Source organism: Choristoneura fumiferana, chromosome 3 (genome assembly GCF_025370935.1).
Source record: "Choristoneura fumiferana chromosome 3, NRCan_CFum_1, whole genome shotgun sequence".
Classification (NCBI taxonomy): Eukaryota; Metazoa; Arthropoda; class Insecta; order Lepidoptera; family Tortricidae; genus Choristoneura; species Choristoneura fumiferana.
The window spans coordinates 10,470,999-10,492,880 of record NC_133474.1 but is presented as its reverse complement, the minus strand read 5'-3'; the positions used below and the strand labels follow the sequence as shown (position 1 = coordinate 10,492,880).

General features: G+C 35.9%; 1 protein-coding gene across 2 annotated transcripts in view; it reads right to left on the bottom strand.

Annotated features, from left to right (window-relative positions):
• LOC141426536 (sodium/hydrogen exchanger 9B1-like) overlaps positions 1-17,774 on the bottom strand; it is a 65,854-nt gene extending 48,080 nt beyond the window's left edge. Inside the window, exon 1 of one of the 2 annotated variants that reach the window (XM_074085521.1) lies at positions 17,077-17,774. In XM_074085521.1, coding sequence (XP_073941622.1) covers positions 17,077-17,358 — 282 coding nt within the window. In that variant the 5' untranslated portion in view covers positions 17,359-17,774. Of the gene's footprint in view, positions 1-5,194; positions 5,573-17,076 lie in introns of those variants that run through there. The other variant, XM_074085523.1, reaches the window with a different exon arrangement.
• Between the last annotated feature and the right edge of the window lie 4,108 nt (positions 17,775-21,882).

The following is a 21,882-nucleotide window of genomic DNA, read 5'->3' as shown; positions in this document are numbered from 1 at the left end:
TTTCTTCATTTCTTATATTTATAGTGTTATAAACTCTAGAGCATAAAAGTTTAAAAGTAGAGCCGTAATTAAAAATTAAATTAAAATTTTGACATTTCATCAAATATAGTCAAAATACCACAAACGGAACTTAACTCGCTAAAACACACGAGTAATATTTACCTCGACGTTTCAACCACATTACAGTGGTCGTGCATTGCTGTTTAGATGTAAGAAACATGCACTAAGTATACATAGATGGCGATGCCTAGTAGATTCATTGTTAGTAAAGAGTTTTCTCATCTACTTTCAAGTTTCTTGTTGTGAAGTCACAGATACGTTATTTTATTATTATATAAGAGATGAAAAACGAGCATGCGGGCCACCTGATGGGAAGCAATCACCGCCATCCATGGACATCCAAAACAGGTGCGTTTCCGTAAATACAAATTGCCACATTATAAATAATTTTAAAAGTACTCTGCATCAAATCATGATTATCGTGCAGGCACTTGATACTAAGTACTAACTACGTAAGAAATACGTTTATTTGTCGCAAGCGAGTTAAGGTCTCGTTTATTCCTTTCTTATTTATGACTGTTGTTTGTCTGTCAATTTTGTATGATATATTCTAATAAACTGCATTATTGAGCAATGCGTAGATCCTGTTTATCTACTTGATATGCGTGATGCGATACAATTTTCCTCTGCAATTAATATTCGAATACCGTCGGATGGGACAGTCTGACAGTCCTTCAGTGACGTTGCTACTCAAGGCGAGGATAAAATATGATTATAAGTACTGGTAATATAATTATACGTTCCAATAATCATATTTTATAGTATAATGATCCTCGGTAATAAAAGTTTACAAGTTTATATTCGCTAATTTTATGAGTGATACATATCAATAGACTAAAATTAATACATGCAATCATAATTATACTTCACGAATGTGACGTTAACTATTTCAAATTCATTACATTAGGACAGATAACAAACAATTACTTTTACAAACAATAAAGGTTGGAATCCATTGATTTACAAGGTGTGTCAATTTTAAAAACGCGTGTTAATTTTTTATCGTGTTCGCTGTATCAAATAATATACCTATTAACAGATAATTTACAAAACAAAATCGCTGAACGGCTAGCAGCCATCTGGCTACGAGTACATGGTACTTACTGTAGGGACTAGGCTGTATACCGCTGGCAGGTGGTAAAACTGACCACCTGGCAGGTTAGATTGACTTTTAAGTATTTGATGGTATTTTTATATGGTGTGATTCTAGAATTCGATTTTAAAAGACGATTGTCAGCGGTATACGTGCCGGAGCGCAGTTTGCTCCCGATGGCCTGAAGGGCTGGATCTATCTTTGTAAAGTATTATTATAACAGAAATAAAACAACATACTGAAAACCGTCAGTTCTGTTTTACCACCTGCCAGCGGTATACAGCCTAGTACCTACAGTACCTATCCAATGGAGGCTGCGGAATGGCTGCCACTAGCATGTTTGGGTAGATAATTGTCGTTCCGAACTATATTTGTCACAAATAATTTATGAAAATGATTAACAGAAAGAACTATTTTTTATGTTTGGGTAGACCTTGCTGAGTTTGGACATATACCATCTTTTGTCGTCATTAACTATATTTGTTATGGTAGTTCAAGTTTAACATACTTACCAAACTTTATTTCACAGCTCCCGAATACGGTAAGCTATATTCGTTATGCGAGTAATTATTAAAACAACGGCAATTTTGCTACTTTAGCTGTAATCAGAAAGCAATTAGACTTAAACGTGGTACACTAAAGATCTGACTCTCATTCGAACGCGAGACGGTTGTCACATGATTGATTGGTTATCTCGGTTGTATCGACATTTGTATGCTTTGTTAGCGCGAAGATGTTAAGATTCAGTGCCCTTATCAAAGTGTAATCTGATCAAGTGGGTACCAAGGTTAAGTTATATGGTTAACAGTACTTAACCCAATCCCAGAGAATTCCAGCACATCTCGTTTCTTTTCCAATTCTCTTTTAGAATTTTGTCTACACCCATATCATAACTTCCCTACACCTAATAGGTATCTTCAGAGATGATAAGCAAATAACCTACATTAAGGCACTTCTATCTGTGGTTGCATCTTAATGGTTACCTAAATGGTGGTGATTAAATTATTTTTGGGTTCAGATAACAAATAAACATTTAATTTCATCAAATTGTATATTTATAAACACATATTAACTTAATTATAGTATTTATATTGCTGCTGCTCCGGCTAAACAGCCGGTTTTTCCTGTGTCTTTATTGAACCTATACTTCCATAAATATTTGGTAAAGTTGCTGCTGTGTGGTTAATTACTATCAAAAATGTCTACTTCCAATAGTGAAGACGAGAAAAATAATATGAATTCAACCCCTCCGGAAATACATATCGAGGCACGAAACGCGAGTGATAGCCTGTTGCCGCCAAAATCCAGAGAAAAATACCTGGCGGCTTATGAAACATTCAATCAGTGGAAAAACACCAAAAACGCCAAGTCATATTCGGAGAACGTATTTTTAGCCTACTTCAAGGAACTGGCAAATAAATACAAGCCCAGCTCGTTATGGTGTATATGTCGGCGACCGATCGTAAAATCCGCCAGATCACGAAATTTCAAGGCATAATCTTGAAATGGCGCCAAAGTTGCTCAGGCTATCACGATGTGCCTGAGAAACAATACGGCAGATCAATTAGAGCAACGCACTCGTCGATATTCCTAGCTCTATAGCTGAGCGAGCGAAGCGAGCGTGCCGCGGTAGCGGCCGGCGAAGTGCCAGAACCGATATGGCCGCGTTTCATTATATATTTTTTTTATGGTATAGGGGGCAAACGAGCAAACGGATCGCCTGATGGTAAACGATTACCGTCGCCCATGCAACACCAGAAGAGTCACAAGTGCGTTGCCGGCCTTTTAGGATATGCCTAGTAATTTCATGATCTGCCTAAACTGGCCAAATCATGGCATGGCGGCGTTTCATGAAATGTCTAGGAATTTCATGACCTGCCTAAACGTCATTAGGCAAATCGTTAAACGGTGAATTTTGAACGATATGTGGGATGTCCCTTCGCCAATTCATGAAATGGAGCCATTTCACGATATGCCTAGGAATTTCGTGATCTGGCGGATTTTACGATCGGCCGCCGACATATATACTCCATATTGAAAAGCACAGTAAAGACCAAAAATTAAGTTCATATAAAGACAATAGTAACTTGACGGCATTTCTAAAGAGACGTTCTGACGAATATATTGGTCGAAAGTCAAAAGTGTTGTCTTGTCACCAACCGATGTTGAAAAGTTTTTAAAAGAAGCTCCGGACAGTCAGTGCTTGGCAACGAAGGTCAGTTGAACTTTATAAATATAAATTTATGTATCAGCTCTATTTGGTATTACTGGTGCGTGTAAACGTCAAGAGCTTAATGATATTACAACCAAGGATGTAGAAACGCAAGGTGAAATGTTGCTTGTAAAAATTTCAAACACCGAAAACAAGATTCCACGATCTTTTACAATCCACTGCCCGTTTTATGAAGTAGTAAAATGATGATGATGATGAAATAATACCAACACCATAACGCAAACTGTAAAAATGCCAACCAACACTGTTCAGTATCATTTTGATACCTAATTGCACTTGCACTAATTGTTTTAACAATTAAAAGTTACTAACAATACAATTTGTTTTTTTCCTCGCAATGGTGTTGAAAAACGTCGTATGGATCTCGTGTGCATCGATCATTACACACTCAGCTTCCTTACCGCTCTCGACTACGGCTCGCACTTACAATAATGCCTCGTGTGTAATGACACTAATGACCAACTTAGCACACTTGTATCATAATGTACTATTTAAGCTATAGCTGTTGCTTGCACGCAAATCAGTTTGTATCTTGCGGAGAAATTGTTTTTTCCTGGGCTAAAAAAATTGTTCACTAGTTTCAGAGAACATTCGTTACATACAAATACTCAAATAAAGAAACAAAGTTTACTTCTTTTTATATTAAACCTGGAATTTTTACTTTTGAAATGAAAATTCAAAATTACTTCTATGAATTTCAACACAAATGTTCATATGACTACGTGTTGAATACACTGTTTACGACGACTCTCAAGTACGTACGTAACCTGGTAGAGATGGCCTTCAGAAGAGATGGATACAAAACTCGTATGTATTTGGAATTTAGACTCTAGTTATTTTGCCTCCAGTTGTAATACTTAACAATTAACATTTAACGTGTACGTGTAGGCACAAAAAAGCGGTTTATTTAAATATAAATATTTATAATTTTACTGTAGACTACTAAATAGTTCTAACACAAGCAATCAGGAATTGTTTTCAAATCACTTTAATATCGGAAACGACTACTAGCCTGAACTTGATTCCATTCCACTTGTTGATAGTGTAGGTACCTATAGATTTCAGAATGGTGAAGATTGTTGAGAAGTTGTGTAAATCCTAGTTCAGTTTAACTGGTTCTTATCTGTCACGATAAACTTTGCCTATTTTAACTTTTAACGATTGTCTTGGACGATTCGATTATTATGGACTTAACGACTTCGATAACGGTTTATTTTCTTTTTTAAACGCACGATTCAAGTCAATAGAATTGTTAAAAATCTTGTGGAGTAAGTAATACCAACTATGAAATTAGAAATTTTGTCATTGGTGGTATGAAAACTCAATAAACATTCCACATAGAAAGAATAAGCAGCTACACTGGGAAGAGGGTTGGAAAAAGACGAAGTCTTTGAGGAGTGGCTTTAGTAAAATGCACACGACACCGGATTCAACTGACGCGATTAATTATTTTCACAGGTAAATAATAATTGTAACAATTTTCTTTGGACAAGATTAGACGGAATCAAGTACCTACCTACTCTATTTGGTCAAGTCACTCAGTAAAAACATAGCTCGGAGAATATGGATTTCATCAGGCGAAAAATAATTCGTGTGTTTCACTGCTTGTATTACATACATATATACCTACCTAAACAAAGTAAAAACACAATGGTTAAGAAAAATTTCCTTGTATTTCCTTGTTTTTTTTTGTTAAATAAATTATTGTATATTTTAGACTAATATTTTACTGCTCAGATTTAACCAAGGTACATAATACTAAAGTGTTGATGATGATTGAAAATATTGAAATGTAATAATGTACTTACCACTTGGTTGCAGATCCAATGTTTTTGCAGCGTCCACTATAAAACAAAGCCGAATGTTGACGTTATCGACTGATTTCTTCCCTATATAAAAACAGTGAGAGTCGTAAATGACATATTTGATACGACTATAGGTATAGTAAAATCGTCACAATATTTTAAACGTTGGATCTTGATAGTCGCCGAGGCCGATATCACGGGCGTTAGCAGTACTTATGCCGGGGATGGCGAGTCACGCGGTTAGAGTGGCGAGAGATAAGGGATAAGGGCGAGATGAGAACCGCGCGGGTGAGGCCGGCGGCGAAATGGCGCGGCAGCCGGCGGCGATGGCGACGGCGGAATCTGACTTGCCAGCAATCTACGTGACCGACCGACTAAGGGCATTCGACAACAATACACATAACTATTCATTCGGCGACCTTCGGTTTTTTTAGAAAACACGAGTTAGCACCCCTCCATTCAAATATGGAACAACGGTTTTCAATATCGTATCGATTGCGTCAAACGTTTAACAAATAAGGGTTTTTCTTTGTCTCACTGATTATTACGTTAACGTGAATGAGTTACGATGTTACGATGTTACTGAGAGCGTACCGCTTTGACAACATAGGTTGATAGTTAAATTATAATAGGAACTGGAATATTTGCTTCTATTCTGTCTTGTTTTATTTAGCGTGTCACGTGAAACAATAATAACAAAAGACATGGACAGTAAACAAGTTATGGTAAATCAGTGTGACAATTTACACAGTAGAGCCATTATCTGAAGAAGTCCGTGGCCCTAAATTGTTTTCATTGCATAAATCGTACTTGTTGAGTCTGGACGTCATAGGTTAAGCCATCGGATGAGCCTACTTGCTCGATCAAATAAGCAACAGTTTATAGGTAAGTACACATAAATATATGGAGAAGTAGCGTGTTCACGAGTAAATGTGAACGGCATTGATGTGACATGAATGTGGGTAGCGTATAATGAATTGTCATTTAAGGGATATTACATTCCTTAACTCGATGATGAGACGAAGGCTAGACAAGACAAATGAAAGTACTATAATGTATGAAATTCTAGTATTGTAGTTAAGTTTCTTAGGGTGAGTATAATTTAGATGGTTGCAGCTGTTGCGTGCGACTACCGTGTTCTTTAAAATATTGCGGTTACGCAAGTTGCGTGCGGCGATGGACATATTATTATAAGGTTTGTTAGTTTGTAAGTTAGTAAGTAGTGGAATTGACTTCAAATTCAGTCTGAAGACAGAATGACAATGCCAGTAAAATAAAATCAACAAATAATCACTCTAGCAATGAGGGCTATCGCGTATAAATTCGCCACTGGAGGCGCTAGTGTAGCGTGAGGTCTCCAAAATGTCAAATCTCATAGTTTTTGGGTGAGCTACGCGGGTTTATTTATAATTAGAATAATTTTGTGAATATTTTGCGATATCTGAAATTAATTATGGCAAATATGCGTTCCGGGGCAATGAATGACTGTGTTTTGAGACAGTTTTGTCTTTCGGAAACCTTTGTCCTCCCTTTTTTCCGAACAAAACGGGGACTATGCGACACTGTGGCATGCTCGATATTTTTATGGTACGGTTTTAAGGTGTATTAAATATGATTTTAATCTAAACTTTGTTTTCACGCCCGTTATAACAGACTTTGAAAGCCATACTTAAAAACCTCACGCAACAGTGCGCCATCTAGTGAGACAAAAAACGATAGCCCTCATTATATTATGTATGGGCATATACAAACTCGTTTTAAACTGACACGGCGGGAGCAACGCAGTCTTTGGATTGTTATTGTTTGTTTTGTGATAAATGTTTTTTATTTCCTCGCAGTGGTCGTGAAAAGCACAATGTTTAGTTTAGTCTCGGCCAAAAGTGCAATAGATGAACTCGTATTATCGAAGCCCTCCCCTTCGGGTCGGCCTTCAAACTAACTCGTTCATCTATTGCTTACTTTTCAGCTTCTACAACAATGTAGGTACTATATCCGGTAGCAAAATAAAGATAAAGAGTCAAAGCAAAAAAAAAAAACAACAAAAAGTACAAATATTTTTTTCAACTGTGACCCACGGGGGCTCTGTCATTTGAGAGTGGTTCGTGGGACCAAAACCAATGAGAAGTCGCCTAATATTAAAGTGAAAATGACACAACAATGGACATATAGCTCCTAACACATTACCGGGATGTCCTAGTGGAAGATGTATTGTATGAAGTGACATGGAATGAACTATAGATTGTTAGTAGGCAGATAGAGACACATTAAATGATACTGTAACGTTTGTAATAAGCGTAATCATCTCTATTTGCCTGTCTCAATATGGTACACATAATATTAGGAAACCATCACGTCATGTATATGCAACGTAATGTAGGTACAAATGTCTCACAACGAATTGAGGATTAACTCACTTCGTCACATGTTTTGGCTGATCTTATATCCATTTCGCTTCACTCACTCACAAACTCTGACAAACAACTGGATTATCAAGTAGGAAAACTAGGTACGTCATGATTGTAAGCATTAGAAGAAGCAGTTGTAAAAATACATATGAACACGACTCTAGTAACAAGTTTGAGAACTCATAATTGAAACGTCTTTCTTGCTGTCCGCTGTTTTTGATGGGATCTGTATCAAGTGGACATTTTCCTTCTGACATATTATTATCAACATTCAAGAGGCTTTTAAGTACTTGACCAATATTTTATCTAAGGTTGAGTGGTAAAATCAATTGTTACTGTATACACGAGTTCGATGTAGTTGTAAAACATAAGTATGTATGTTTGTAAGTATGTATATAAACTCTTCATTGGACATAAGAATTTAAAGTACTATAGTTAATATAAAGTAGTACAAGTTGAACTTAAACCTAATAATAAGAGATCTTTTGTTTGACGTAAATTGCTAGCAAAATTTGTACGAATTTTTACGTTATATATAATTGATATAATATCCAAGTGCCGCCTTAGTAAAAATTGTTTGACCTGACTAGTTTTCCGATGTTACGCAAAAATGTAAAGTCTGGAGTATTTGATGATCTTTATGTTCATTCAAGAGCTCGGCCAAACTACTAAGTATTAGAGATATGGAAATACCTCCATAAAAATAAAATATTTAGTCTGATAATTGCTTTCTGATGGCATATAAAAATCGAGTGTAGTGCTAGAATAGTGACCAGTGAATAAAAATTGTTGGACAAGGACATTTCGACATTTTCTTAGATTTTCTAATGAAAGATAAGTAAATTACTTATTAGACTAGATAGGCTAGATTGTAATGTAATAAAGCACTTTATAATATAGGCGCTTTATAAATAGATTTACCAAATTACCACCTAACAAATTGCATCACTATGGCGCATTAAATATAGCAATAAGTCACTACCTATCCGTAGGCACAATAAATATTTAGTATTCTAATGGTTTATTTATAACATGACTTAAAAATTCGTCAAGACCACGAACATGTGAAAACCAATGTGACCTTTCAATAACAAACAGAATGGCTAATGTGTATACGCAAGCAAGTTGCAGATTATTCTCAATTTATGTCACATTAGCAGCCGTATACCTTGACAGGATTACCTCGTATCTGTTTAAACTGTAATAATATAATTTTTAAAATGTAGCATAGCGCTTTTGGACACATATATAATTATCTTTATGTGATCCTTCTGGAGGTCGGAGAAACTTGATCGTGGTTAGAGTTAAGGACAAAAAAAACACAAATGGTAATACTTATAGTAAAAACCGGCCAAGAGCGTGTAGGACACTCCCAAAATAGGGTTCCGTAGCCATTATGAAAAAAATAAGTAATATTTTTCTAAGGATTTCGTATTATACGAAATCTTCCAAGTTTAGGTATATTTTATACCTTAGGCTGCTATTTACTCTTAAACTACTTATAATTCTCAAGCAAACTTAACCGTTATAGTTTGCCTTGTACGTTTAATATTCTTACTACCATCTTGATTTTTTTCAAATTTTTCCACCTACAGGTTTAGATTTTAGAGGGGGGGACGCTCCATTTTAATGAAAAAAACCCCAATTGGTTTTAAAATACCTAGCCAACGATACCTCACACTATAGGGTTGGATGAGAAAAAAAATCACCCCCATTTTACGTCATGGGAGGCTCCCTAAAAATTTTTTTTTTAAATTTTTCAATGTACCACTTTGTCGGCATAGTTTTCATATATACCCGTGCATAATTACAGCTTCCTAGCATTGATAGTCCCTGAGCAAAGCTGCGGATGGACAGACAGACAGACTGATATGACGAAACTATAAGGGTTCCGTTTTGGCCATTTTGGCTCCGGAACCCTAAAAAAGCGTCGTTCGACGAAAATAAAGTCCATTATGTTTGTTTTTAGTGAGGTCATCTGAGTTTACTTTTTTAGGGTTCCGTAGCCAAAATGGCAAAAACGGAACCCTTATAGTTTCGCCACGTCTGTCGATCTGTCTGTCTGTCTGTCCGTCCGCGGCTTTGCTCATGGACTATCAATGCTAGAGAGCTGTAATTTTGCACGAATATATATGTAAACTATGCCGACAAAATGGTAAAATAAAAAAATCTAAAAAAAATAGTACCTCCCAGACGTAAAGTGGGGGTGATTTTTTTTCTCATCCAATCTTGTGGTGTGGTATATCATTGGATAGGTATGTTAAAACCATTAGGGGGTTGCTAAAACGATTTTTCGATTCAGTGATTTGTTTGCAAAATATTAAACTTAAAAGTGCAAATTTTCATTAAAATCGAGCGTCCCCCCCTCTAAAATCTAAGCCGGTGGATGGAAAAAATTGAATAAATTCAGGATGGTAGTAAGTATATCAAACTTGCAAGGAAAACTAAAACGGTTAAGTTTTCTTGAGAATTATTATTATTTTTTTATTTTATACAGTATTGGCTTGCGTTTGGCCACAATCACGCCTGATGGAAAGCAGGGATGAGGCCTACGATGGAGCACGCTTGCCTAGTAAATGCTCATTCACCCTGGACTTGAAAGCGGCCAAATTGTAGTGTTCAGGAAACACAGTCGCAGGCAGGGAATTCCACTCTTTTGCTGTGCGGTTGATGAAGGACGAGCGAAAACGCTTTGTGCGTATTTTCGGAATACTGACAACGTAAGGGTGGAGACCCCGCCTACTTCTGGTCGAAAATTAGTAGTTTAAGAGGAAATAGCAGCCTAAGGTATAAAATGTATCTAAACTTGGAATATTCCGTACAAAATACGAAATCCTTAGAAAAATATTACATAATTTTTTCGTAATGGCTACGGAACCCTATTTCGGGCGTGTCCGACACGCTCTTGGCTGGTTTTTTTAAATATAAAAGTGATAAAAACAATGACAATACGAACAATAACATGCTGGTGTGTGACTAGGCTTGCTTGGTTGTGCTCTCTTAAATACCACACAGTATTATAGTACATATGTATACGAGTATGACTGGAAAAAGAAGTGGTTACATCTTAAAAATAAAACCCTTTTGTTTTTTGTAGTTCGTCATGATAAAAGTAGTGATGACTAGAATCCATTGAAATCTTATTTTCCGGTAGTCTTAGCAGGAAAATGATAGTTATCTTTTTCACGACCTTACCAACAACCAAGGATAGCTGTTATATATAACAGATGGTTTAACAACTTAGTTAACAGGAAGGTAAATTACTTAGTCAAGTATTATTAATTATTGCTTATGTACTCAGTGGTATTTGCAGGTTTGGCGCCCTGCGGAGGCTTCAGCGCAATAAGGGGTCGTTTATTTCTGAAGGGTGAGGGGTTTTTACAAGATTTTATTATACTCTGTGTCCTCATTTCTGTATTGCTTACTTTGTGGTGCCAATAAAGAGTCACTGTAATGTATTGTATTTTGTATTTAAACAAGTATTTACTTTACACTAAAACTTAGTTAAGTGAGACTTACGTTACGTCAGATAAACTCTATAACTGGAACTCTTACAGAAGTTGCCACATTGTTGTACTGGATTATTGCTTCTTTAAGTCGGTATAATGCGGTGCATAGTCCTAAGCTTCAAAAATTGGTACCCAATAATATTAATATTGTATGAAAACTATGCTATTGCTGGTTATTTGTATTTAAATTTGATATTGAAGCATTATGTATATTTTCGTACTGTTTGTAAAGAAACAATATTTTTTTATTTTGTATTTATTACCTGCCAACATGTGTATGCATATAAAATATTTTTAGTTACTTAATTTAATAAAATATTTTTAAGTTAATTAATAAAAATAATAATAATAATAATCATTGTATTGTATATCTGATACAAGCTCCCTTTCCTTATCATGTTATTGAGACTCTCTGTAAATGAGAGAGGTTTTTATATAATACCCACATGGACACCTAAGCCCCATATCTTTCTGATTGAGCTCTAAGTTATTCCAGTTTTTCAGTACGTACTTATTCTACTTCGTTCCGAAATTGGTTAAGGAGCGCGCTTCAAAAATTATTGTACACACGTTTAGAATGAAACTGACACAATTCGAAATATTCACATTTCCAAAATAATCTTTGTACATATTATTAATAATAATATACATTTTTTTATATATTATTATTTAGTCATATAATAAAATCTTCGTCGAGTCTTTACATCGCCAATTCCACAGAACCTGAAGACGAAAGTCTTCAATCAGTGCGTCCTACCTGTCATGACATATGGTGCTGAGACGTGGACACTCACGGTTGGGCTGGTTCACAAATTTAAAGTCGCTCAGCGAGCTATGGAAAGGGCAATGCTCGGAGTTTCTCTGAAGGATCGAATTCGAAAAGAGGAGATCCGACACAGAACTAAAGTCATCGACATAGCTCACCGGATAAGCAAACTGAAGTGGCAGTGGGCCGGCCATATCAGTCGAAGAACCGATAATCGCTGGGGCAAACGAGTTATTGAGTGGAGACCGCGAATCGACAAGCGTGGCGTAGGACGCCCTCAGACTAGGTGGAGCGATGATCTTCGCAGGTTAACTGGCAAGAACTAGATGAGACTGGCCGAGGATCGTGCTCAGTGGTGGCGTGCAACTGGAGAGGCCTATGTCCAGCAGTGGACTAAGATAGGCCGATGATGATGATGATGATAATAAAATCTGGTTGAGTTTTAAAATGAGAATATTTCGAATTGTGTTAGTTTAGTTCTAAACGTGCGACAATTTTACTCCAATCAGTTTATGTCTCGGCTGATATTGCTAAAGAGTCTCGTGAGACTGTGAGACATTTCAGGTTTACTTTAAGTACATGCATAAGGCTTCTTCGACAGACTGCGAGTGTTTCTATTTAATTCACCACAGAAAATATTGATGCAATTTTTGACTAGTAATATCAGGTTTGCAAATGGTACTAAGCAGACGCGCGTATATGAGTACACTCGTCAGGCTGGTTTGTAATAGCATACCTCGGCGAGTCATTTAACTGCCATCTGGCTACAACTTACAGCTATCTGGAACAGGTAGTCCCTGGTAAATATAATACTGTGCATAACCAAGGTATTACGAATTCTAATTTTGAGCTGTGGAATTATTCAAAATAAATATAAAAATCACTGTCAAAAAATGCATACAGTCGAACATAGAACCTCCACCCTTTGTTGAAGTCCGTTTAATATGACGGGCATATTGTTATTGCACAGTTCGACAATAGTATTTTATCTACACCCATATAGTAAATCCTCAATTATGCGTTCAAAAACCATAGGTAATGACCAGCATTACGACATTGGATTCTATTATAAACACGGCTGTATCGTAATGAGATTGCAGCAGCAGGTCGTCGCGCGCACAGCGGGCGCAGCTCGTGGGGCTAGTTCGCGTTAATGCAGGTCATTCTCAATGGTTCTTGAACACATGATAGAGGATTTAATATATGGATATAGATAAAAAATATTTTATGCAACTGTACGTAATTAGGCCTTAAAACACTCATGTGACCCTATTATGAAACTCGGCTACGCCTCGTTTCATAAACCCACACTCGTGTTTTAAGGACCCCTATTACGATACAGTTGCATAAACATTTTAATGATTGTGCCAAAAAGCCGTAATAGCACGGCTATCCTACAGTTCATTTTAAATGTCACTGTACCACAGACTGTACCTATATGTCTTTTGTTCGTGGTTTTTATTTTGATGAGATTAAAGCACTATCATACTTAAATAAAGCACCCTCTTGCAAACGTCAACCAGGCTCATTAAGATCTTACTAGTACTAATAGTTAGAGATACTAATAGAGTCACTTCACTTTTGGTGTTTTCAACACATGTTTAAATTCTCTGATAAGTGATTTGTACAAAATATTGTTGATAGTTTCAGCTTGTTAGTTGACAACGGTAACGGCGTTCAAATTCGACTAACTGTTAATTTTATTCGCACGTTTTCACTGGGTACATACTAAGAACGCGGTTGGCCCTGCTAATTTAGTATGATGTTGGAATTGACGCCATGTAATGTATATCATTCAATGCGTTTTTAATTGAACGATGGTCATCACTAACGCATGCGTTGTGACGACCTGCGCTGACTGCGCTTGCACGTACCGTCACCAGGTCTCGAACTAATAATTGCGCAGGGTATCATTATATTGTGTTATTCATCATCACCATATCATATCATAGAAAGTTGTATATGACTAAAGTTAACCAATTGGACAACTTGGTAAATAAAAATTAATATTAAAAGGGTTGTTGGGTATTAAAAAGGTTTGTTCAAGTAAATAGCCCTAAGTTTGTTAAATAATGTTTTTAAATTAATATTATTTATTTAAAAGAGCATAAGTAAAAATTCCCTCTAATTTTATATACCTATTTAATATACTACTTTATTAATTTTTTATATTTATATTTGTTTTTTTTTCAGAGGGCTATTGAAATCGAAAAGTATCGATTGATATAAATCTCGCTTTTTTCATTTGAAGTAAAAGCATAATGTTCAATAGGCCAGTGAGTGGAAGCACTGTAAGCATTTAAATGAATTTACTCACGGAGTGAGCATTCACTGATTAAGCAAAAAAAATGAGCTGCAAGAAATATTTTTCAATTATGCGTTTAGCAGGTCGTAGCGCGCGCAGCGGGCGCAGCTGTGGGCTATTTACATTAATTTTGAACACATGTAGAGGATTATTATCAAAGTTTATTGTTGACTTTATTGATGAATGTTAGCGACGTAGCTCACTTGAGGTTTTTGATTCCTAAGATTTTATGCAAAAAGTAAACAGCAGAAACTATTGTTTTTGTAATTTTTAATCTGTAAGTACATCAGTGAATTTTGATACATCAGATTTCATATCTAACCTACATAATTTCAACTAGTACTATAACAATACTTACAGACAAACGGATGATCCTATAAATGATGAACTGTTGATTATATTACTTGAAAATATGATGAAAGTTCAAATTCCAAATTTACTATATATGACTAGTACCAATGCGTTGTGCACTATGATGTTTTTGTCTCACGTTTTTTAAAATGTGGTTGTTGAACTGTGATGGTTACATGCAGGTATTGAAAATTCCGTCCTATTAAAAGTATCCTATAATTAAATATAAAGTTAATGACAACTTGGTAAATAAAAATATGAAAATATTTTTAAGGGTAGTTAGGGTTGTTCAATAAAGCCCCAGTGTAAGGACTTTCAAAAGTGTTATATTAGTTAAGATTTAGGAATCCATTTGTAGAATATCAGGGTTTAAAGTACCTACTTATTATTTTTACAAGTTAGTTTTACAGAATATTAGGCTTTAAGGTACCTACTAATTATTTTACTAGCTAATGTTCCCCCCTCCACAACGAATAAAATATGATATAAATACCTACAACATGAATTTAAAAGAAAAATCATCATATTCTAGTAGGCCTTAAAACTTAACGCGTAATATTTGATCAAAATTTAATAAAAAAAAATCAGTAAATCGATTAATTTATTAATTGAATAGATCAAAGTATTTTTGACTATTTTATTATTTACGATAAGTACTTGATTTAATTCCAAAGACTGTTTATTCAATTATAAAAGCAGAAACTATTTTTTTAATTTTAAGGTAAGTAAATAAATAATAATCAATTTCATGAATTCCTATCCTACAATATTGTGTACAATAAATACTATCTAACGTGCAAGACTAAAACTATTTATGAACTAAACTGATATGATGATGATGATTTGCCATATTACCTATATGAGTGAGTACCAATTACGGAACCCTACCTAAGAGTACACTGCACGTGGTCCGACACGCACTTGGCCGATATATGAATGCAGTTTTTCTTGTCAGTAAAAGCGATGACTTGATTTCTCAGCATATTTAGATACTAGCTTTTGCCCGCGGCTTCGCCCGCGTGGAATTCGGTTATCGCGTGCTCTTCCCTCGGGAACTGTGCATTTTTTCGGGATAAAAAGTAGCCTATGCCACCCTCTGACCCATAAACTACCTCTAAGCCAAAAATCACGTTGATCCGTCGCTCCGATTTGACGTGTAAGACGGACAAACGTACAAACACACAAACATACAAACGCACATACACACTTTCGCATTTATAATATTAGTATGGATTTTCATGTCTTATAGTTTCAAAGTTACACGTACTGACCCATCTAAATGGGCCACCTTGCACAAATCATTAAATGTTTTACCTACTTGTATTAGGTATAGTGTATGGTACTTTGTACCTATTTGTAATGCCCAGTTCTTAATTTTTCTATTTACCGCTTCTAGTTATGTTATGGTTCTTTGAAGTAGATTAAATATTGTCTACCTGCATGTACCTGCATAGAAAGCGCTTTCACTGAGTAAGTCCGTATTAAGCTAGAAACGTACTGACGCCGGAGATGGAGCGCTGCGGCACGGCGCGGAGGCGGTCCCAGTTGTAATATTCGAGCTCACATGAAAGAGGGCACGCAGAAAACCGCGCTACGCTTATTTCCCGCCGCACCGCACCTCCTCCGGCGTCAGTGTGATTCTAGCTTTAAAGTGAGGTGATAAGTACTGACTTAGTATAGGCAAGGTACATCTATCTATAATACCTTTAAACGAGCAATTCTTGTATATACAATGTGTGGCCCAGAACCGGGGATAATATTAAAAACAGAGGTTCCACAGGTCACCGGTAATTATATCATCATGGTCCCACTTAATTAAAATAGAAACTTAACTTTTGTTTTTTTTTTCTAACAATCTTAATCGTAAATACAATGTACGCCATCTTAGAACCCAACTGACGTCGCCAGTCACACTACAAATATCAAACATTTTGCTTTACATTGTTTCTTCGAATAAAATTTAAAGCGTAATAAAAATAAAAAACGAATTATTTTTAAAAGTCGCTGAACTAATGTGGTTCAGTTTGACGAGTACGATCTATGTTTTAATTATTTGCCCGTGTCCACACGGCCACACACGGTACATCTATATATATAAGAAAAACGAAATGAGTCCCACAAAACAAAGATGTTGTTGTGTGTTATGTTATTATTAAGTATGTAGGTTTATCTTGTTGCTTTGTGTTGTTTCCTAAAATGATACCTTTATCGTGGTGATTATCTATTTATTTGGCATATTCTCGTTAAAGTGATAAGTGGATCATGTGATGTGATCTCAGGTTAGTGACATCACTGATCATGGGACACGCTACCTGTTCCACAGCACCTGTGTACTCATCACCACCTCAATATACGTAGCCTAGATGACCTGTCTACTCTGTTAAAAGTTAATGTCATATGACTTGGCTTATTTAACCTTGCAGCCGTAAAGACATCTGTTTAATTATTTGTTATATAAACATCCGAGTAATTTATTTATATGTTTTTCGATCCGCGAAGTTAGCTTTAAATTACCTACTTTAATTAATAATAAAAAATGTTTATTTTACCGATGTAGCTGAACGTGATGTGCGCCCGGTTCCTCCGGTAACTTGCAGATGTAGTTTGACGGCGTCGATTCCAGACCGCTTGGCGGGCCTCCGTTCGCTACCCGCTGTGCTCTCGTTGCTCGCCGGTCGCTTGTCCTCCCTGCTGTCCGGTTTCCCTCCCCGATGTTCAGGTTTCACTGCCCGATTATCTTGTTTTGTTCCTCGCACTTCCTGTTTTACTGCACGAGTATCTTGCTTCGCTCCTCGAGCGTCACATTTTATACGGCGATCTCGCGTCTTCATTTTAATGCGAGATTACAATTCATGATAGTTTCAGTTAAATATCTCGCGATGTTTTTGGCGATAAAGAGAAAAACTTTGTCAGAAAAATAAAGGTTTCCATTGACTTTTACAGATAAGATATTTGAGTCGAAGGTGAATGGGAAGTGATAAAAAATAACACAGAAGTCGAGGCTCGAGTACGTGACTCTGTAGGGCCTTTATGTTAGCACCTCGTCGCGGTCACGTTAGAACCTTCAACCAGAGTTTGGTCAGGTGGCGGCTGAGGTTCCGACTCGATGCTGTGGCGCAGCAACACAGTCACACAGTTTCGTGTTTCAGTCTAATTCAGTTCGCACAAGCACAATTTTTCTGCTGAACAAATGCTGCTGGAGACGCGGTGTGTGCAGGCGTGTTCGGGCCCGACCGGACTGGCGCGCGCGCAGCCAGTAGCACTCGTTACGCATCGTTTTGTATTCGCATTAATTGAAGGAATCTTTTGATAGGAGAAGTATATTATGATTCACTGTGTCAAGATCATTAACACTAAATATTCATTACAATTTTGTGGTTAAGTACGAAATAAAAGTGATAAAAAATTCAAATAAGTTTATAAAAAAATATTCATTTTATATTTCTATTTTCACACATTGCAGTAAAAATACCAGTGACAAGGAATGTCGGGATTATCACAGTGTTTCATTATATTTTTACTACCTTCTTACGAGTAGCTATTAAATCAAGAGTTATGAGTGTTTTTAATGAAATTTTAACTCCCAACTCGACTCTATTTTTTTCCATAAAATGATGTCATTTAACATTTTTTTGCTACTGTTAAGGATATCAAGATTATCGAAACATATATTTGCATTTAGAATAAGTTAAATGGTGATTTTGTACAGGAGATAAACTAGAATAAAATACTATATTGGCGTGTAATAAAGCGCCTCTATAAGTATAACATCAAATCAAATTATGAACGATACCTAGTGCGTAACTAGGGTCAGTCGAGTTGATAAACTTGTGAGCAAAAATTTGATCAAAAGTATCTGAACACGCTTCTACGCCGTTAACAATAGAGTCGAGTTTAGATATTTTTTAAACAAATTTTTGCTCACAAGTTTATGAACGCGACTGTAGTACCTATTCGGGTGAAATCAAATAAGGAATGGGAATTGCAGCTTCAGAACAGTACTTATACCACAACGTTTCATTGTTTATTTGTGTAAGATCCTTCATTCAACATGATTCAACTAATTAACAGATCGTTTTGCTGCTGATAGTAAACATTCTAATTATTTGCTGAATGCTCGCCTACGAACAAATAATATAATTCGTTCGTAGATGGGCATTTCTATCTACCGTTGTACAGTCGAGTTCATAAACTTGTAAGCAAAAAATTTATCAAAAATATCTGAACACGCTTCGACGCCGTTAACAATAGAGTCGTGTTAAGATATTTTTGATCAAATTTTTGCTCACAAGCTAATGAACTCGAATGTACCCTGAGTTTATCTCTCCGTCTCGTCTCGTCCGTTTTGTTACGAAAAGTATTAAGAAAAATTCGTAACAAAACGGACACATCCATACAATATTTTGGGGACACATCTGGAGAGATTTTTTCCAGCTCGGAATCATGGACTGAGTCTACCTCCCAAATTTTGTTGAAATCGGAGAGATAAACTCAGGGTAGTACAACGGTAGATAGAAATACCCAGATGCTCGCTTATAATTACTATAAAGTTTTTTGCTTACTACCTACAGAGACTATACATCTATTAGCGTTCAATAATGAGATTATTTACAAGAAAGAAAATAAAAAATACGAATAAATAAATTGTAACTTAGTAAAACAATAATTTAAAGGATTTTTTATATAAGAAGGGGAAGGCGAGCATGCGGGTTACTTGATAGGAAGCAATCACTGCCGCCCTTGGAAACCCGCAATACGAGGGGTATCACAGTTGCGTTGCCGGCCCTTTGAGCGACTGTTAGGCTCGTTTTTCAAATACAAACTTTTGTAATCCGTCAGAAATCAAAAGGCAAATCAGGAAATCAAATGGAACAAAGAAGCCATGTTTTTCTTCAGACAGAATATTATTTTACATTTCCCTTTTCACCTTTAACTGCCAAATATTCTGTCCTCTACCTACGTATTGTACCTACACCATTCCTAATTCCGCCCTATGACGTTTGGATTGGATATTTTTGTGTGCCTACTATGCACGATTAATATACGTTAGAATTGGATTTGCTACCAATTTTGATTATTTTCGGTTATTGTCCTAATCTTTTTACTCCTACAGGTGACAACAGCTATGTCTGTGCGACACATATATGCTAAGATGCAGAACTCATGTCATGTTAGACTCAAACGACGATCACAAACGTCACACAACTGCTTACTAATTGGTATGGTAATTTATTAAAAAAACCCGAAACTACGCATAGGTATTATTTGTCTGAACATTTAATCTTTTCATATGTTACCTTAATTTTTTTGAGCCAGGTTAGACTTGCGTCAAGGTGAAAACGACAAGATTTTACGTCTCAGTCTCAACGAGTTCGAAATATTATACCTACTACCCTACTCCTTTTAGTTAGTTTTAGTCGACGTGAAGTTTCTGAGATAGTTCGGCCAGCCATAAAAAGATGGCGCCAGTCATAAATTACAAAATGTATCTACCAAAATCGCATTTTTCCTAGAGATGAGACCTAGCTGGATCGATATCATTAGAGATAGCCGTGGGACGTAATAATATATAGTTACAATACTAATATATATGACCTTCAAGCTTTCAAGAAAAGAGCGTACTCCTACCTTAAAGACCGGCAACGCACTTGTGACTCTTCTGGTGTTGCAGGTGTCCATGGGCGACGGTAATCGCTTACCATCTGGCGATCCGTCTGCTCGTTTTCCCCCTCTATACCATAAAAAATAAATAATATCGCTTGTTTGATATGATAATATTGGATAGGTATAATTAGGCATTTGGTGCTCATATCAAATTATAATATAAAATCTTGTAAAACCCATAAAAATGCAATAAATGATTTATTGAATCAGGCGTCACTTTGCGGAGGTCCATATCAACCCATCCGTATCATACCATACCAGTTGTTAGACAGTAGTTGCTATTGCTAACAACTGGTAGCATGGTGTACGGTTGTGTTGCTCCGAAGATGAGCTCTGGTTAAGTTCGAGGCGCGTCGGTGAGGTGTGGTGGTGGTGATAGATGGGTTTGTGTGTGCTCATGTATACGTAGTGTGAAGGTGGGGGAGCTGCATGAGCTCGCATATTTTGCATGAGCTTAACTATCATAGGGTCGCGGGTTCGTTTACAATAAATGAATTATGAATTACAATGTGGTTAAAATTAAGTTAAAATTAATTTTATATCATGAGGGTTTATTATAGTGCTCATTATAATTTTTGGCAGCTACAGTCGAGGATACAGAATTACGTACCCTGGTGAACCTTTGTGTTACTAATGTTATTATGATAACATTTCATAAATTTTTCAAATAAATCATAGCGAAATTGGTTATGAAATAGTTCCACCCCGGTACGTTATTCAGTTTCCTTGATTGTACCTATTTAGATTAAAATGTTTTTGGACGTTATTATTTGAACTGAAAAATATACTGATCAACAAAAATCACAACAATAAGCAACAAAAATGAATGTCTAAAATGAGTCCTAGATTTGTTTAAATAGGTATTCAAGGGTTAAATAAATTAAAAATGGATTACTAAATATTTGTAAATGGTCACAAATCTATTAAATTATCACCAAACATAAGTGAGCAAATTAATGTGCGTTGGGATCCTGCAGCATAACAGGACTCAGAACATTTTCTTGCTGTTTTTTTCAAAGTAGTATTATTGTTTAAAATTTTGGAGGTCATTTAATATTATTGGGTTAACAATGATTATTTTTCTATTCCTTTTTGTAAGATATGAGCATGATGTTTTCTTGTTATTATTTGTTTAATTCTTTACTAATAATTTTAATGATCATGTTATTAATTTTAGCAGAAACAATAAATATTTTGTTAATAAATAAATAAACTGGTCACTCACGTACCTATTCGAAATCGACGTTAGCACACCCTTATACATTGTGGTATCCAAGTTGATTATATTCGATAATTAGATAAGTACTAGTAAATTTTACTATTTCTGGTCATTAGTTAAATATAGATATTATTTTAATAGATACTTATTTCGAACTTTGGAAGTTAAGGCAATTATGATGTATCGAGACGATGTTTCTCAAGTGAATAATAGATTTGATTTATCTATGTAAATCTAATTTTACAAAAACTGCAACGCCAAAAAAAAACCCCATCTAACAAATAGTATAAAAACTACTGCGACGACAGTGAGTGAATGTTGCTACTATCAAACCTTCAATTCAAGAACTGAAGTTCTTTTTAGTTTCGACTGCTGCCGATAGATGACTCTCATATTATAACGGTGCCAACCACTGTAGTGCCTGTGGTAGTGCCAACGCAGCCAACGCTAAATGAGGGTTTTGACAGAGGAG